Raw genomic sequence first — 19,815 nt, 5'->3', positions numbered from 1 at the left:
ACCAACTTTGATCCAGCCACATTTCAAACTCAAAAGAATTATTCACAACATTAACAATTGTTAAAAATCTAGTTTCACTTACTTGAATATATCATTACAACTCACAAATTTGAATTAATTCATCCTGGTTGTATTCGTATGCTCTATCTTTTTATTCAATTGTAAAGGTTGTTACTATTCTGAAGACAAAGTATTTACTAATAGGTGCATATACGATTTGACTTGGACATATTATATTTTGAGTATACGAGATTTGAATGTCTGAACAATAACTGAGAATTAATTTATCACAAATAAATCCGTATATTACAGCGTAAAAGATATTGTGTCAGCAACTCTGTACGGTCGTAGTTACAACCACATTAAAACTAATCTACCCAGGCAACTCGTCATGATCATTCCTGAAATCAACACATACACGACCACTGACTTGAGTTAACCGCGAAACACCATCAAGTTTTAAATCCGCTTGCAGCTGACATATTATTCGAATGCATCGATGGGGAATATTATTGAACTCGTCGATATTGTTACTTCAACAAATTACACCGACTGCGAAAGTTAAAATCGAATGGTAAGACTTGATCACATATTTGTTGATCACAGACATGACGAAAAAAAAACATTACCGAGATTTTATAAACTAGTCATATTACTCTACACATCTATCAATATCAAAATGCGAGTCATCCAATTTTTCTACTAAAGTAACATTGCACTTTCGGATTCGAATTCGGTATAGTCATACAAATTGTATTAAATCCAACATCAAAACAAAAGGATTTTTTTTTTAGTTTATTGAAATCAAATCATTCGTCTTCGACTTGTGCTTTTCTAGATTACCCGCGACAATTCGTTTCGAGTGAGTTGTAACCAAAGTCAAGATATCTTTGTGTCCACAGATATGGAAGATGAATATAGCTAACACAATCACGAATCGACGTTTCAGAGTATTTCACGGTGTAATAAACTTGTTAGTGTCACCTATCTAAAAGTACGCACGCGTTCGATTTCCATACCGACTGTTGCGATGTTTAGGATTCACTTACAATAACCACGGGTGAGGATTTAACATCAATGTCGTTACTGTCGGAATTTGCGACAGAGAATTGAAACATATGCACTTTACAGAGTGTGAAAATATCACTTTGAGTATCGAGTACCGTTCGAAGCTAGCGATCAATTCTTAATCATTTCAGTAACTCCCCATTGTGCGTGCTAAATGTAAAATATCGCGAGGTTATACACTCTAAGACTTTGATTATTGTAAAAGTAAATTGTGATATGTTTGTTAGATGCATCCAATTCAACTAGAAGTGTCTAGTATCCAACACTCGTAATATCAAAAAAGTACTTGCTACACTGTTATTTGCTAAACGTGTTTTGCATTGTTGTTCATTTCTAGTATTGATTGAAATTGTTTTTGAACCCTCAAATAATAATTCCCGACATGAAACTAAGCCGCCGAAAGTCGTTACCATCACAAAGAAACAATTTGCACGATGTTTACTAAATGTATCCTATAGTTAGGTGTACTGGAATTATTTGTAAAACACACACACACACACACACACGATCAGAGAAATTGGAAATTTTTCCGTTGTCATTCGCTAAAGTAAATGTCATCACAATACTCTGTCACTAAAAGACGTTACTTGGACGTGCTTGAATTCTAGACATAGTTCTGATTTACCCAACACAAGACCCAAGGACAACCCTACTTTCAGCCGAACACAGATATCCAAAATATCACACACTTCGCTATTCCTAAAGCACAAACACACGATACAAAATAATACTTGTTGTGTTGTTGCGGCATCATCACTCAACAATATCACCCTCAATACAAATGATGTTTATGTGTAACATGCTATTGATTTGAACCACACCCACCTGACGGAAGAGGATTTACTCAATCTTTACAAAATGGATATTGACCAACATCACATCACCGGATTGTATCTGTTTCGCTGGATACGAGTTATGTTAGTTTGACAGTAAACAAATTTCACCCTCTTGGATTATGAACTCAATGCGTTAGCAGTCATTCAATATTTTGTTTGTGTCAACTAGTTACTTGGTATGTTACTCCACAACTCTTACAAAAGTACGAAGGATATTAACATCGCACTAAGTAATTAACTTTACTCGATATTCTCGCATTACGAAACTAAAGAATGGTTGGTTAGACTCTACAAACTGTTTCGATATCACAAGACCTTTATTGTCTGAATGGGTGTTCATGTGTCTTAAGAACCAAATAGTTCAACACAACACTAGTACCAACAGAAACATCAGAGTTGTTTACACAAAAGTTTGTATGCGTGCAGTATGCGAATACCATGTGTAAGTCCAGCACAATTGTGGTATCCATCCGGGTTTAGTTAACACAATTTACGACACCGAGGTCACCTCATCTTTCGTAAGACAACAAACCAACCAAGGTTTCAGGATATGTCCGTGTCATAGCAATAAATCAGCTACTCCAACAACAGAGTACATATGTTTTCTAGTTACGTCGCTTACATCTTACACACAAATCAATCCACTTTGCTAACAAAAATTGCTGGGTCATCAAGTGATTACCCTAACAACAAAACAGCTAAACGTACTATCATACAAAATGGCCGTTACACTGTAAAAAATAAACCGTGTATTCAACGTGTTTTTTGCATGTTTTTTCCAATAACACGTTAAACGACGGAAAACGCCGACGTGTTTTTGAAATAAACACGTTTAAAACCGAAAACGCGACGTGTTTTCCCATTAATCAAGTTCAAAACTGAAACGCAACATGTTTTTTTAAATTCTATGTTAAGACCATGCAACTACCAAATATATTGGTTGAATATATAAAAACCAAAGATAACTATGATGAGCACCAGGCGGACACGGAAATAGTTTCAGGGACGCGGATTCTGCGCAATATTGATACAGTGGGACCAGATTCGAATTGTATTGCACCAATTGGAACGCAAGATAATTGCTAATCCTATCGCTGACGATCCGAGCACTCAAATTTAAAAAAGTTGAGCTTATTTATAAGCTACTGTCGCATTGATTCCGAAAATATACATTAAAATCTTATCGGGGCAATGGAACCCCCTCGAAATGCGCCCCAAAAGTCTGCAAATCGACATTGTTCTGAACAATCGCAACAACGCAAAGGCCGTTGTTATGGTGATTGTGCTGCATCGCTGCACGATGCCGATTTTCAGATTTTGAAGGCTAATTCGGGTTAGTTCCATTGTCCTAATGAAATTTTAATGTAATATTTTCAGAATCAGCGTGACGGTAGCTTTCAAATAAGATCATCTTTTGAGGGTTCGGGTCTTCAGCTATTGATAACCGATCATGCTGCGTTCAGATTGCTGAGCACTTCAGTAGTCAATTCCTCACGGCGAGCAAGGGTGATGATGGGTGGTGCGAATCTATGCGTAGGTTAGTTATCTATAAAAAAAAAAAGACATTTGAGTATTGGTCTTGATTAGTTGAAATACTGAGGTATAATTTCAGTTCACAGCTCACACGATTTCCGAATCCGTGGTTGGAAAACAGGAAATTTTAGTTCACGGTCCTCGATTTCAGTATCCGTCGTGATTGGTTGCAGAACGACGGTAAAATTTCAGTTCACCACTCACACTATTTCACGATCCGACGTGATTGGTTAAAAAAACGGAAGTTCTACTTCACTGCTCACGTGATTGCCGTATGCGTTACGATTGGTTTGAAAAACTTTCAGTGCCGGGAAGCCACTTCCATCGGCGATCACTACGCGGCCAGAAAAGTTGGCGAACTGAGTGTAGAGTTTATTACCGGCTGACGGTTATTGATCGTATTTGTCCAGTTAGTAGAGCATGCATTTCACATCAGTTTTCATCGGGGAAAGTGTTTCCGATTCATATGCGCGCCTACGGGGTGTGCATAGTTGGTGTGCTGCATTTAACTGCAGTACGGTAACGTGTGGCGTGTGGAGGCAGCATATCGTTTAGCACTTACCATATATAGCTTCAGAGTGCATACGGTAACCAGTCGATTACAGTATATCATGTTGGGGAATGTCTTAGCTTAACTATGTAAATAATGAACCTAAGAAAGTTGAGCCGGTTGATATATTAGGAAGATGTGTATACCATGCCAATATGTTGCATTTTGTCAAATGCAAGATATGGAGGGACAAGTTTGCTCTGTAAAATTATGTGACAAATACGGCAAAAAAGAATTAATGTTGTCAATCAGGATCAAGATGGTACAATATTTTTCTATGAAGATTTTGACGGGCACTGTCACATTTGTGGTATCCTCAAGTCAGGCTTTGGGCGATATTTACACTGTTATTCCTGTGAGGCTATGACGGAAACCGGTTTCCTTTGTGTTTTACAACCTGGTGAAATATTTTACCAGAGACTCTCTAATTTACCGGTATACTGTATTGGTAAATTACAGTATGGTGAGCAATGTTCCCTCTAATTTTTGACGAGTCTGCGCACACTCACGAACTCACTGCGCAGACCCTTGGACAACACTGCGTAAAGACTAAAAAAAGGTCATCATATCGGATTTTTTGTGCGCAGAGACCGTGTTAGCACTGCGCATTTGTGCATGTGCGCAGCTTAGAGGGAACATTGATGGTGAGATGGCTACATTAGACTGCATCATAGAATATGTTTCAAAGTTTAATAGTGAACTATATGCCGATAGAGAAAAGTACCGGTAATTAAAATTGCGTAATTTTGAACATGACGTTCTATTTTTCAGATTCATCAGACTGGTTAGCGATTTATTACTCTTGTGCTATTAAATATGAAAATGCTGATCATCCATGGTAATATTAGAAAGGTGATCACAGTTGATCACTTATCTGAGATTTATGATGTTGTGAGATGTGCAGTTCGTAGTACCATCTTGGACAGAAAATTCACTACGGAATATTACGACAAGTCGCTTGAATTGAACGGCGATTTTTATGAATTGTCTGCCAAAGATATGGGACAATATGACTGGTTTGACGATGGAAGTGAGTAATTATATTCTATGCATGTCAACAGAATTATCGTCGTAAAGCGATGATCATGGTAATCATACTGTACTAAAATTATCTTGTCTTGTTCGATATCTGTAATAGAAACGAATATAGATTTTTAGCCAAAATCACGCCGTGTTATGCAGGGCTTTAGAGCAGCCGCAAATTTAAACTGTTCCTGCTCTAGCTGCTGCTCCGGCTCTGAAATTATTGCATTGGCCTGTCTATATCAGGGGTGGCCAACCCGTGGGCCAAATATGGCCAGCGAGAGGGTTTTGCGTGACCCGTGAGCTAATTTCCTGTTATATTATCGAAAATGAATTGCTCAGATTGTGAACTTGCAATGCCAACAAAAAATTACAATTCTGGCTGCGACACTTGGGATGTTGATGACTAAAATATCAGTTCCGACGCATTGGCAGATCCAGGGTCCAGTCACCTTTTCAGTAAGTCGTCGTACATTATAATAAAGTAAAATAGCAGCGAAATTTTTCTTCACGCTTTGCGTGTTTAATTTTCGCACGATTTCTTGCTTGGTAGCCTACCCCCTACTGAAAACGAAAAAAACGCCTATTTTATCCGATTGAGTCTAACTGTATTCGCAATTACGGGAGAAAGTCTTTTCGCGTTTGCGCTCGCATAAAGATCGTCAATGGTGAAATGGCGATATCGATGTGGCCAGACGCCAAATAGTCGTGTCCTTGCAAACTGAGTCTAGCGGGCGGTATACAATAGACCCGCAATACTCGAGTAATAATATTATTGACCTTGTTTATTTATAAATTTCGAAAATTTTATTCGCTTGGCGTGGCTAGTGGACCGCGAACTCGCTCGTCAATTGCATGTGGCCCTTCAGCCGAAAAGGTTGGCCATTCCTGGTCTATATAGATTACTAATCTACCATAGGTTAGTACTTTTTTGTTTCCCGAATAGAATATGTTGGAATATGTTGATATGAACTTCTTCAACGAATATGTGATGTTCTCCTAGGGTGATTTTATTTTTATCTAAAAACCGAAGATTTTGACCGATAAAATCGGACATTCTGACAATTTTGACATTTTTAACCCTATAAATCTTAATTTTGATGAAATTGTGATCTCGTATATGTAAATTGCCTGTTTTCCCCCATTACCTTAGAATTTTAGGCTACTGCTTATCTTCATTTCTGGTTGGAACTGTCTGTTCTTACGAAATAGTTAGGCCTAAAAAAACTTTTGCTCTTTCTGCAATAAATTGACTCGCTATTACCGGCAAGCTGATAATTCGCTGGGCTTTAATGAAGATATTTATTACAGAGTCAACCTGCATCGGTATATTCTCCAGAAGACGAGTGCAGCATCGAGGTACAGCAGAAAGCAATAAGTGTCAAGTGGGCGAAAAGACTACGTGACAAGAAAAGATTCAGGTTAGGATGAAAAGAACATTTGAATCGTGTCATGAGGCCATTTTGAATGGGATATCAACACAAAGTCTGTTCGAGATTTAGCCGATGTTGATCGATGCGCATTGGGCAGGTATAAAGCAGTGTTGGGATCAAGTCACTGATAATGACATCCCCTTACCACGTTCATGCAATATGCTAGTCCTACAACGTATGCAATGCATGCACCAATTATTGACGATTATTATCAATGTGTAATATCATACAGCAGGGGCGGCATTACATTCCAATTTTTCAATGTTGGTGACACACATCTCAGAAGTTTGTACAAACTTAATCCAAACCTTACTTCAACTATGCCACATTGCAGGGATCATGGAAAGACAAGCTCTGCAACAAGTTGAGGGAATGGAGAAGACACCATGAAAAAGAAGTTCTCATCTTACACTTGGAATAGCAGAAGCATGGACGCTTTGGCAAACGGAAATCTCAGCAGCTTGTAGAAAAATCTAGTCAACGCTGCAAGAATTCTCGAGTCACAACATACAATGTGAGCATTTTAGTATCTTGCTTTCTTGATCTAGATATCCTCAATATGAATATTTTGATATGATACTGATAACGCCAACAGACAATGTTACGTCTAATTTTTCTCGTGTCTGTGCGCATGCGAGCAGCTTAGAAGGAACATTGGCAAGAAGCAGGGATATATAGAACTCCGGGATGGCTGACTTCATTTTGGCCTTTACCTAAGTAGGTCCAGGAAGTTACCTGCAATCTGCCTCGAAATATCCACTTTTCCGCAAGCTAGCGATACAGCTGTTTCTATAATAACGATCCTCAACCTTTTGCGGAATAGTTAGTGAGTAAGCTAGACATTCTTCCCTTATCACAACCTTACTGCTGTATAGCCAACCTAGTAAAGTATGACACTGCTGTATAGCCAACCAAGTAAACTATGACAACTCTGAATTTCAGTAAATCATGATTGTGTTTAATTTCTACACATCATATAATCTGCATCAGGCCATAAATAACAGAGTGAATAACGAATAATATCAGCGTCTTCTACCTATTTACAAGCCATTGTCGGAAACCTTGCAGCTGGAAAGGGGGGGGGGGGGTTAATAGGATTGATTAAATCAACTGTTTCAATTTGCGTTAATTGACAATTACCATGGAGTATAGGGTTGCATTGAAAACAAACATGTTTAAAACCAGTCCCTTGTATAAAACATACTTTTTTTAAGCCATGACGTCAATAATATTCAATAGTGACGTCATATTGGATTGACATTGACAATTGAAAATATAGTGTAATGTAAATATAGCTCCTTTGACGAAATATCTGTGCTATTGCTGTTGAACCGACTATTTTGAGGGTTCCAGCAATCCCGTATCGATATTAGTCGGCTATATCGGGTGGTAATCGTCCATAGGCTCATACAACACGTATTTTGGAAAGTATTTACACAATTATGGCATAATTTTACAACTTAAAAAGAATTTTTTTCAAAAGGCCTTTGTTTAAAACACTGTTTAAAGCATGTTTTAAACATAGTGTTTCAAACACCGTTTGTTTTAAATGCACCCCTACCATGGAGCATTTCCAATAACGAAAAGATAGCACGGTCTGTAAGGACTCGAAATTGTGATAGCAGCATTGTCAGCTTCTATGTCGCTCAATGAAAGTTGATCAAGAAATCAACACACCATTGATACTGCTCTTCAGGTTCAAATGTAGCCTCGGGGGGGGGGGGGGGGGGGTAGAAGTCTGGTACATATCACTATCAATTTAAGAAGCATTCGGTAGACCCAGTTGTTGAATTCCGCTGATATTTTGTTCACCGAGAAATAGTTTCATGACCGCAGTGAAGAAATTACCACCATGGCTTAACGGTACATCACGAATGGGCCTCCTGAAGCATTTCATGCCATTTATCAGTTAAGAAATATTCAGTATCATTGTCTTGCAGATTTTCCGATAGAGCGCAAGATGATTCCATGTCAAAAAATCATCTCGGTGAGGAGGCACGAGATCCAAATATTCAGATCGTGGCCATCTTTGCCAAGATTTCAATGGAATGTGTCCAGTATAATATATCAGGATATCCATTGTTGACGTGATGCAAATGCTGGAACATCGCGTTTGTTTTTCCGGAATCTGCAACAAAAATGAACAAATGATGTATTTAGAGACACAAATTAACCTTAAGAATATATATAGATATATGCAGAGTTGGTCAGTAGTGAAGAACTTCTACTTCATTGCAGTACTCAAGTAGGTGTTGCCTATTTTCGAAATTAAATTTTGTAATTTTGAAGCAGCCATCTCCAAACTTAAGTACCTTGCAGGCATTTCCCTTTCTACAGCTACTTGAGGAAGTTTAAATACCAGTACGCCCGGGAATACGACTGTTACTTGAGTAGCAATGCAGACTACTTTAACCACATCAGGATTAATGTAAATCGCTCATTTAATAACATATCACTAGAATCAGCCAAACTCACCTTGGGCCGACTGAGGAGAGGTCCATGCGTTATTGCAACGATTTGACTAAACCTCGCAAATTGAAAGCAATCTTCAGAGTTTTCTCTTCCTCCATCGTACAGGCCTATAGCCTATAAGTGTTTATATGGTAAAGACAGGCCGTATCTCAGGGTCGTATTGCGTCCTGACGATTGTGTTGGCTTATCCATTCAAGGGAGTTGGCATCTTCATGGCTTCAGTAAGAGCAAATAGTCAACAAATGTTGTGGCCATATACTGAGAGTCAGCCATTGGCAGTTCACAACAGTGCACTTCTGTTGAAGTATAATTCCAGTACTGTAGCATTGAGGTGCCGTTCATTAACAAACATATGCCTGCCTTGTTTTACCAGACATGTAACTGATGAATAGTATCTGTAACAAGAGATTGGATTCAACAGTTGTTATGGACACTTACAACTGCAACGACCTAGACGTGTTGTGTTGTGTTTGTATTAGATTCAAATGTTTGGTTATCCCGAATTGAAATGCCTCTTGAATCTTGCACACCGGTGGTGTACTCAGTGGCTCCAATTCTTACTAGGAATAATCCAGCAATGATCTGGAATACCGGTAAGCCTGCAATACCAGCACTACCTGCATATTCACATATTCATCTATAGTACAAGATCTTAACTGACGAAGTCCTTCCTAACGGTCGCCTTCATAGTTGACACGGCACAGTGTAAATGTATACTTGTACTTGTACAATGTACAGCCTTGGATGGTGGCATACGGTACATTCGCATAACATACCGGTAAATGAAAAACATATCGCAAGGCGTGATCAAAATCATACTGCGGATATCAATGTTGGAAATTATTCTACATTTTGTTATCTTCTCGCGATTATCAGCGCAGCAAAACATGTTACATAAGATACTACAGAAGCAGATATATTCCGAAGGCGAGTAAATGACCGTACCGGTGTACCGGTAAATTGCTGCTGAAGGAATAGGGCTATACCGCAAAGTTTCAGACTACCTGAACATCTCATAACCTAGTTAACCTCTAGCTTGATATAATAACATAAACATGGATATTATATGCCTCTACCGCTCTCAAGAACTTAAAATTACACACAGATGTAGCGGCTGACCGGAACGTACATCAAAACTGAATGCGCGAATCTGGACCCACTTAGGTAATACCGCGATGACGCAATTGACGCAGTCAGCCATCCCGGAGTTCTATATATCCCTGGCAAGAAGTAGCACCTTGCACCGATAACCGGTCATGTTTTGATTAGGATCTATTTTGTCCTACAGAGTCAACATGTATACTCTCCACAGACGACGAGCGCAGCATCGAGATACATCAAAACGCAATAAGAGGCAAGTGGAGAATACCTCACAAGGAAACGATTCTGGATAGGATGAAAAGAACATTCGAATCGCGTCGCGAGGCCATTCTGAATGGGATGTCAACACAGTCTGCTGGAGATTTACCCGATCTTGATCGATGCGCATTGGGTACCGTAGGTATAAAGCAGTGTTATGATCAAGTCACTGACGGCACAATCCCTCGGCATTTGTGGCATGCGCAATCATTTTTCATGACACAACAAATTACATATATATTATAACTAGGGCCATTTTTATATGACCTTAGAAAATCAATAATATGACTTTATTTTTTGGAAAATATGAATTTATGTGAAAATGGTGTAGTTTTACATGCAAATATCGGCACTGACGGAACTAAAGAGTAAAACCTATGCAACAACAGTTATACACGTCCATTTTTTATTCTAAATCACTGTTGCAGTACAGTAGCAGTGTGAAATGTTAAAGTCTTTGAAGTTACGATTCGGACGTAAAATGACTTTGGTAAGGAAAGTGAGAGCTCCACAAACGCTGATGTGGGTTGCCACTTCTGCAGGGGTGCATAAAGCGCTGGTGAAATGTCTTGTATTTGCAGCTCCATTGTTTGTTAAACCTCGTTTTTGTCCAATCGCTTCTTAATGTAAATTTTGAGCTTTATGACCTAATCAGGAAAATGTGACTTCATAGCTTTAATATAGCTCAAAGGGATACGGTTTTGTGTTGAAATTGATTTCACGACTTGCTGATGCATAGAACGAAATATGGCTTTGAATGGCCCTAATTATTACCATGGGTTAGCAAAAAGTGAAGTCAGTTTTCAAAATGTATAAAACTCGTCAGTGACCTAAAGATACTTTTTAAATTAACATACATTGTTCTTTTTGGGCAGATTGTAGTTTTCTTGAAGAATTTTTTAATCGCACATACTTCCAAACGTAGACATTTCTTCCTTAGATATAAAGGCGACCAACCCTCGGCCTGCAAGGCGATTCTAGAAATTGATTATAATATTTATTAGTACTCGCAGAAATATTGTCAGCGGCGAAACCGTTGCGCAACGCGATGTACGCAGCCTCGCCGCAACCTTGATATTTTTATGTCCAAGCTTGGAATATTCCTTGTCAAATGAGCCCAGAGGTATACAAAGACGACCTGCAACTCCTTGCAGGACATGACTGCACACTTGCTTGTCGTAACATAATTGTCATCGAATTTGCTGCGTAGTAATATATGTCATGTTTTCACCCTTGCCCAACCGTGTTACCTCCTGTCAGATGACTGAAAATCTTTATCACCATTAGAGGGGCCCGCGCAAGGTTTCAAAGTCGCTGATTTACTTTACGACGTCGCAGTCGCGTCAAAACATACATTGAGTTGATTTCTGACACTTCTCGTTCAGGTCGTCAAAAACTGGGGTGGATGGTCGGGATCCCAACGATCTTCAATTCTTCAATGACAACTATGGCAGCTTCCTGTTAGTTGACAAAGTAAGTTGTTTGGTGTATGTGAAAGCATTATGTCACTGTGTTGTGGACACAAGCAAATCGCATGGCTAACTGCCATCAGGCTACATCATTCACATCATACAAAAATGGCAATTTATGGCACTATTAACACTGTATTGCTGTATTAACACTGTATTTGATAAAACTTGGTATCTCGACAGGTCACTGTAAATCGAAAGAATGATGTAATCCAATATCAGTGAGTAACGAGATTTTCCGATGTCCATGCTACTGTAGGACACTATGGTGAAATTGTCACTAGTCTATGGCGTCCAATCAAAGAAGATGATGTGAAACCAATATTGGCCCCTCCTATTTCACTTAAAAAGTTGCAGTGTTACGACTGATGCTAAAATCATTCCACTCTGGGTACCATTATGCTCGCTCGATATCCTTGAAAGCACCATCACGTACGAACGTTTTCTTACCTCTTTGCATGACCCTGACTTGCGCGATAATGACTTATTAGGTAGGCTTACCATATTTTGGAAATCTAAAAAGAGGACACTTTTTCAGAAATTTGAGACTTGCAAAACCGGAGAAGAATTCTCAAAAATCGGTGAATTTTGCCCACTTTGTGACCGGTTGACTGGAAAATTTTTAAAAAGGTCAACTTTTCGCTCAGAGCTCCAATCACCGTTTTTCACTCCGAAATACCCGCCATAGAGTCACTTCTGTGCTAATTTACGGCATATCACTCGCATTTCGCTCTAAATGTGACCTAAATTTTCAAAAAAGAGGACAAAATCTCAAAAAAGAGGACAAAAGGGCGTCCTCCGAGGACACTTTTAAAAAAGTCAAGAAAGAGTACAAATCCTATTGAAAGAGGACGCATGGTAACCCTATTATTAGGCCTCATACTCAACTCAATTCTTAATCTCAGACCATATCGATAGTACTAAGCTAATAACATTTTTATTTATCAGGAGCCAAAGAATTATATCCGACGATCAAGTACAATACGATCCTGAATGAATGGAAAGTTCTCTTCTATGGCAAAGTTATCAAATGGGTCAGAAGCTTCCATCATGCTATGGCCATAATACTGGCAATATACTGGCTGTTCCAACATCAAGTTCGCTCCATCAGCCTCTAATTGATGGTCCGTCGTCACGAACTTTCCTTCGAAACTTCCGAACGTTAAGTACACTGCGGCTGTCTCGAAACTTTGTAACGTTAGGTAGACTTTGGTTGTTCGTAGTAAATTAATTTGAATAATTCACCAAGGACAGGTCATCAACATTTTTAGCCGTTATAATTCTTGTGTCATTGCATTAGGTACTCGGCGCCTTTCACTGTGACAATTTGTAATAACTTGATTAATCGAGGACCGGTCAATGTTTCAAGCCGGTATATTAATTCTTGTTTCATTACATACGTTTCGAAACTTTCTAACGTTAGGTGTGGCTGACTGTGTCTGTTCATTGTAATTTAATTTGATTAATTTATTGAGGATGGGTCAATGATTTTAGCCGTTATTATAATTCTGGTTTCATTACATATGTCCAAAACTTCAAAACATTAGGTACAAGGCGGCTTCCACTGTGGCTTTTTGTAGTAAATTAATTCATTGATGACGGGTCAATATTTTTAGCTGTTGTTGTAACAATTCTTCTCTCATTGTATAAATTCCAAAACTTCTTAACGTTAGGCTCTCTGCGGCTTACACTGTGGCTTTTTGTAGTAAATTAATTAATTTATGAGGGGCCAATATTTTTAGCCGTTGTTGTAAGAATTTTTCTTTCATTGCATAAGTTTCAAAACTTCTTAACGTTAGGTACTCTGCGGCCTGCTCTGTGGCTTTTTGTAGTAAATTAATTCATTGATGACGGGCCAATGTTTTTAGCCGTTGTTGTAATAATTCTTCATTCATTGCATAAGTTTCAAAACTTCTTAACGTTAGGCACTCTGCGGCTTACACTGTGGCTTTTTGTAGTAAATTAATTCATTGATGACGGGCCAATGTTTTTAGCCGTTGTTGTAATAATTCTTCATTCATTGCATAAGTTTCAAAACTTCTTAACGTTAGGCACTCTGCGGCTTACACTGTGGCTTTTTGTAGTAAATTAATTCATTGATGACGGGCCAATATTTTTAGCCGTTGTTGTAATAATTCGTCATTCATTGCATAAGTTCCAAAACTTCTTAACGTTAGGCACTCTGCGGCTCACACTGTGGCTTTTTGTAGTAAATTAATTCATTGATGACGGGCCAATATTTTTAGCCATTGTTGTATATAACTCTTCTTTCATTGCATAAGTTCCAAAACTTCTTAACGTTCGGTACTCTTCGACTTACACTGTGGCTGTAAGTAGTAAATTAATTGCGCCATGACATGTCAATATTTTTAGCCGTTATAGTAATTCTTATTTCATTACGTATTATCCGAAACTCTCGCCATTTCAGAATTTTTCTTGTTTTGATGCATTTGTTCTCAATATACCATCATTTGATCCAACACTGAATTGCTTGTTTTAATTCATATCCTGGCTACAGATTTTGTGCCAGTCGGTCCAAGGTGAAAGGTCAATTGAAGTCTCAGGTCAGACGTGTTTTCGAGATTACATGACGGGCAGAAACATGTTAGGCAACAGGTGGAACCGAACCTGTCGTATGGTTTTACATGATGGACATGTATTAAGAGGTACCAGGTGTAAACATGTCTATGGACACCTTTATTTTTTACAGTGTATAGTCACCAACGGTACATGGTACAAGTAACAAGTCTCGAGAATCCAGTTATTGAAAAAACATGAAAGTGTTTCTCCTGCGCCAAGTCGTTATGTTGACGAAAGCGTATATTGTAATATCATGATCGATTTACATTCGTTGGTCACAAAATGTCACTACTCTAAATAATTATTTTACACTCAAACACAAACGCATACTTGTCGCCAATCGTTTTCATCAAGCACGAGTTCAAGAAACCTGCTACGACATGAATTGTTATTTTTTTATGTTGTGTAAATAGGTAATAATTAATTTTAGTAACACTATATCAACATCATCTAGTTGCGCGAATAGATTTACACGTGGTCTTGTGGTTTTAATCGAAGTACACAGCACGGTCTAACGCGGAGTCATCTCTATTGTACAGCAACTCGGAAATCGAAATGCATGCATTAACATTTAAACAGCGATCGTGTTTCGTCACGCGAAAAATATGTTCACCACCGCGATACTCTGCACAGGGCGTGCAAATCCTTTTCACGCTCGTAATAGTATACCAACGGCTACCGGCGACAACGTTTAACAATACCAACGACACTAAACATACGATACCTACCCAAGTAAAATTTCCATTTTCACCTGGAGGTCAGCCGTTACCTGACTAAAAATACCATTGTCCTTTGAAGATTTATCGTTTACCCAGTGTAACAATCCCCTTTTCACTTGGAAATACATTTTTGACCTGGATAACTAACCCCTTTTCACTTGGAAATTTATTTTTGTCCTGGATAACCAACCTTTTTCACTTGGAAATATATTTTTTCTCTTGGTAACAAACCTTTTTCACTTGGAAATATATTTTTTCTCTGGGTAACAAACCCCTTTTCTCTGGGTAACAAACCTTTTTCACTTGGAAATATATTTTTTCTCTGGTTAACAAACCTTTTTCACTTGGAAATATATTTTTTCTCTGGTTAACAAACCTTTTTCACTTGGAAATATATTTTTTCTCTGGTTAACAAACCTTTTTCACTTGGAAATATATTTTTTCTCTGGTTAACAAACCTTTTTCACTTGGAAATATATTTTTTCCCCCGGTAACAAACCTTTTTCCCTGAGCAACAAACCATTTTCACTTGGTGTTCCGTCGTTTACCCGAGTAAAAATATCATTTTCCTTTAGAGATCCGGCGTTTACCTAGTGTAACAATACATTTTCACTTGGAAATCTGTCATTTACCTGAGTACCAATACCGTTTCACTTGGAAATCTATCATTTTCCTGGGTAACAATACCATTTTCGTTTTGAAAACTAACCACCACATCGGGTCAATTTGATATTTTTGGATATTGTTACAACGGACAGTGACAACATATACACCAACAGCGACTCCGATACATTTGTGTAATCGCATTTTCACTTGTTCTGGTGCATCCCATCAAAATCGACGGTTAGCCACACACACACACACACACACACAATAACAACGCGCTATTTCGATATGACCGCAATGTCCGGGTTCGTGCTTTAGATTTTCCAGAATCAATCCGTCTAAAGTTGTAATCCCCCCCCCCCACCGACTTTGTTAACTGGTTGATACACGGATAACAATCTTCGGAAAATGTAGGAACGCATGCTACCCATCGTGCGCACGATTCCAGGTTACTTGTGATTAATTTCCTTGCTCACACTATACAGATTATACGTACAGGGATATGTAGCGGTAATCGGCTTGGTCAATACATATCGCCCCATCCAGTATGGAATTACAAACCCAATACAGGCCAGTTCATAACCGGATCCGGATATTCAATGCAAAGCGATAAAGCAGAACCAATGACCAAATGTAATTAAACATATAGATTCACAACCCTTGATTTTTTTTTTCGTGAAAAATGACAATACATATCGAATATACTTTACGATTGTTCAACCCTACCAAGTACTCACGTAAATGTGGTTTATGACATTGCATACAATGTGTCGGTGTACAAATGTTGGGTGTTTATGCACACATCGGTATGACCCATAGACAACATCATCATACCCTCCAGGACTTCAGTTAACTACCATTGGTCTCCCGATACAGCGAACGATACAGTATGCAACACATATCATTAGAGTGATATAACCACAGGTAAATATGGGGACTGGCCACAATAATTGTATCGAGATTACCCGAGATTACTATCCGTTCACTGATTCACTCGATGGTTTTAGCAACTTGAAACATCACAAGATAGACACGACTCGAATTACTAATATTCACAATGTTTATAAGTGTCGTTACTGATCGCGCACTAAGTCTATATGAATATTCGAAATCTCGGGTATCGCTACTCTCAACACCAGTGATTCGGTTTAAGTTTGAAATCGATTTGGTAATGTAATCCGAAATGGTGTGTTTCTGCGGGATCTGTTAACTTTTACAAGAGAGTGCTGTCTCTTTGACGCATGAAACAACTATTATCAACCACACCTTGCGTGCATCGATTTGTCGGCGTCGTACAATTATTGCGGTTTCAAGGAAAGAACTACATCTTGCTACAAGTCGAAATGACTATCCCAACATTACCCCCAAAAATATTTCAGCCAATGAAACAAAATAGGGGACCCACTGAAAATGGAGCATTTTCAGGAACACAATAAAGGACCCACCAGAATCCAATGAAATGGGTCATTTTCAGGAAATAGACATACCAGTATTGATATTATAACGGAATTACAAACCTAATTTTCACTACTACTCTTCTCGACTTGTAGCAATATGTAGTTACGTCTTTGACGCCGCAGGGTAGTGAAAATGATATTTGTAATTCCGTTATAATATCAATACTGGTATGTTTATTTCCTGAAAAATGGTCATTTTCATTGGATTCTGGTGGGTCCCCTATTGTGTTCCTAAGGCTGAAATATTTTTGGGGGTAATGTTGGGATACTCTTCTCGACTTGTAGCAATATGTAGTTACGCCTTTGACGCCGCAGGGTAGTGAAAATGATTTTTGGAATTCCTTTATAATATCAATACTGGTATGTCTTTTTCCTGAAAAATGAACCATTTCATCGGATTCTGGTGGGTTCCCTATTGTGTTCCGAAGGCTGAAATATTTTTGGGGGTAATGTTGGGATACTCCTTTCAACTTGTAGCAAAATGTAGTTACGCCTTTGACGCCGCAGGGTAGTGAAAATGATTTTTGGAATTCCTTTATAATATCAATACTGGTATGTCTTTTTCCTGAAAAATGAACCATTTCATCGGATTCTGGTGGATCTCCTATTGTGTTCCGAGGGCTGAAATATTTTTGGGGGTAATATTGGGAGACTCCTCTCAACTTGTAGCATAATGTAGTCACGCCTTTGACGCCGCAGGGTAGTGAAAATTAGGTTTTTTATTCCGTTATAATATCAATACTTGTATGTCTATTTCCTGAAAATGACCCATTTCATTGGATTCTGGTGGGTCCCCTATTGTGTTCCGAAGGCTGAAATATTTTTGGGGGTAATGTTGGGATACTCCTCTCAACTTGTAGCAATATGTAGTTACGCCTTTGACGCCGCAGGGTAGTGAAAATGATTTTTGAAATTCCGTTATAATATCAATACTGGTAAAGTGTATTAATCTGAAACCACCAATTAGTGCCTATAACAGCATAGTGTTCTAAGGTGGTGTAGACACTACCGATCGTTCCGCTTCGTCAATTTGGAAAGGCAGTCGCCAAGATGCTATCTCTGCCGCTTGAGCACAGGGAAAAGTTGCGTTCTAATCAGATCTAGGAGGTTAATTGGTTAGCGCGGTATGTTTTCTGTACGCAATTCATAATGCTGAGATATCACTTCGTAGATTAAGATGTCAAATTTTGCTGCCGGTAGGGTTTTTCAGGCAGTGCCAGCGGCATGTTATCGTGTTACATTGCAACTGGAGTAGCCTGTCATAGCTTCCTTGGGAATGTTATCGTTATCATGCTATATGTTTTTGTGCCTGCTGTATGGAATCGACGTGAATATAGTGGGCACACAATTCCCTGTTAGCGCATTACTTTACCTTGGAAGATTATTGCTGGTCACCCGTTATAGTAGGCAAAACGTACATGAAATTCTAGATTGAATATCAATGGCTAATATTCCAGAATATAGCGTTGAGTGGCTTTCTCCGGAACTGATTCAAGAATTACTGATGCTTGATGATGAAGATATTTTGCCCATCCATCCGTCTTCGAAAAAAAGATCCGTGCCAGAAATAACTGACGAAGAAGTGACACAATTATTACGTGAAAGTCAGGGCGGAGATGGGCAACTTGAATTGACTTCATTTGGACTACAAAATATCAGAATGTGGATACAGGATTATGCTGTGACAAGAAATAAAGACAAGCTTGTCGCTCAGCAAAGCAAGCATTGCCTTAGAGCTTCTTCATTTTTTAAAGGTGCTTATGAAATCAGAGATCCTGCGTATTGTCTCCTTCAAATTATCAAAATAATTTCGAAAAATAAATGCGCATCAGAATCGACCACAGCAACGGAAATAACTTCATACGAGACAGACACACTCCAATACCTAGGGGGATTTGCTCTGAAAAAGGCAGTAGCAAAATTCGGAAAGAACTCGCTCTTGGATAATTTGACGAGTCAACCAAAACCGGGAAGTTTCATCACATTTATGGAAAAAAAAGTAGGATCTCTGTATTGCCCTTCTGAAGAGCTTGCACAGTTCTTGAACAAATTGTACTTGATGCTGGGTGAGCATTTCAGAAGGAGACCTGACGAAATAGATATAACCATCTTCACTAAAGAGCTTCGAAGCAATTTGTATTATGTATCGTATGTTGAAAGGCTAGAAGAGATGTCTCAACTTGACCATGATTTGACTGAACAGATTGTGTTACAAATTTTTACAACAGTCATTGCTCTTCTCACAAAGGGATTTGCAAAGAAATTATTTCAACGGATGCGCAGCAAATGCCTCCTTTCACGAGGCTTGAGAGGTGACCTCAAACGACAGGTGCAGCAGTAGATTTTTGTCATCATTTGTATTGCAGCTTTTTTTCCAATTACAGTCATCATGTTGAATATATGGGACTTGATTTTGTGTACAAACGAAACAATAGTGCAGCAGTCATAAGACATCATCCAAGGGAGAAAATAGGCTTCCAGCTGGAGCTACTTGCAATGTCTTGATAGATAGAGTATGCCTTGGAGAAAATAGGCTTCCAGCTGGAGCTACTTACAATGTCTTGATAGATAGAGTATGCTAGCCGCCTATCAGTTAGGTTCATTGGTATATTAACCTTCTACCAGGATATATGCAATAATATGACCAAGTATTACCTGCTTCAAATAGGTCTAATCGTATGCTACATATAGCGGTCAATGTAGTCACCTC

The 19,815-nt window shown here is 38.6% G+C and overlaps 1 protein-coding gene and 1 long non-coding RNA gene across 6 annotated transcripts in view; one reads left to right on the top strand and one right to left on the bottom strand.

Moving 5' to 3' along the window:
- LOC145445491 (uncharacterized) overlaps positions 1-14,230 on the top strand; it is a 193,265-nt gene extending 179,035 nt beyond the window's left edge. The window contains exons 1-6 of one of the 5 annotated variants that reach the window (XM_080323934.1): positions 2,609-5,017; positions 6,322-6,431; positions 6,778-6,957; positions 10,204-10,416; positions 11,660-11,747; positions 12,692-14,230. In XM_080323934.1, the coding sequence (XP_080180060.1) occupies positions 4,967-5,017; positions 6,322-6,431; positions 6,778-6,811 (195 nt within the window). In that variant the 5' untranslated portion in view covers positions 2,609-4,966 and the 3' untranslated portion in view covers positions 6,812-6,957; positions 10,204-10,416; positions 11,660-11,747; positions 12,692-14,230. Of the gene's footprint in view, positions 1-2,608; positions 7,028-10,203; positions 10,417-11,659; positions 11,748-12,691 lie in introns of those variants that run through there. The other 4 variants (XM_080323861.1, XM_080323842.1, XM_080323769.1 and 1 more) reach the window with 4 other exon arrangements.
- Positions 1-19,815, bottom strand: part of LOC145448941 (uncharacterized) — a 507,956-nt gene that overhangs the window by 86,253 nt on the left and 401,888 nt on the right. The window lies entirely within an intron of this gene.

The sequence above is a fragment of the Botryllus schlosseri genome, chromosome 1 (assembly GCF_051294905.1).
Source record: "Botryllus schlosseri isolate E-star chromosome 1, Bs_hap1, whole genome shotgun sequence".
In the NCBI taxonomy this organism is placed as follows: domain Eukaryota; kingdom Metazoa; phylum Chordata; class Ascidiacea; order Stolidobranchia; family Styelidae; genus Botryllus; species Botryllus schlosseri.
This window is presented reverse-complemented; position numbering and strand designations above follow the sequence as displayed.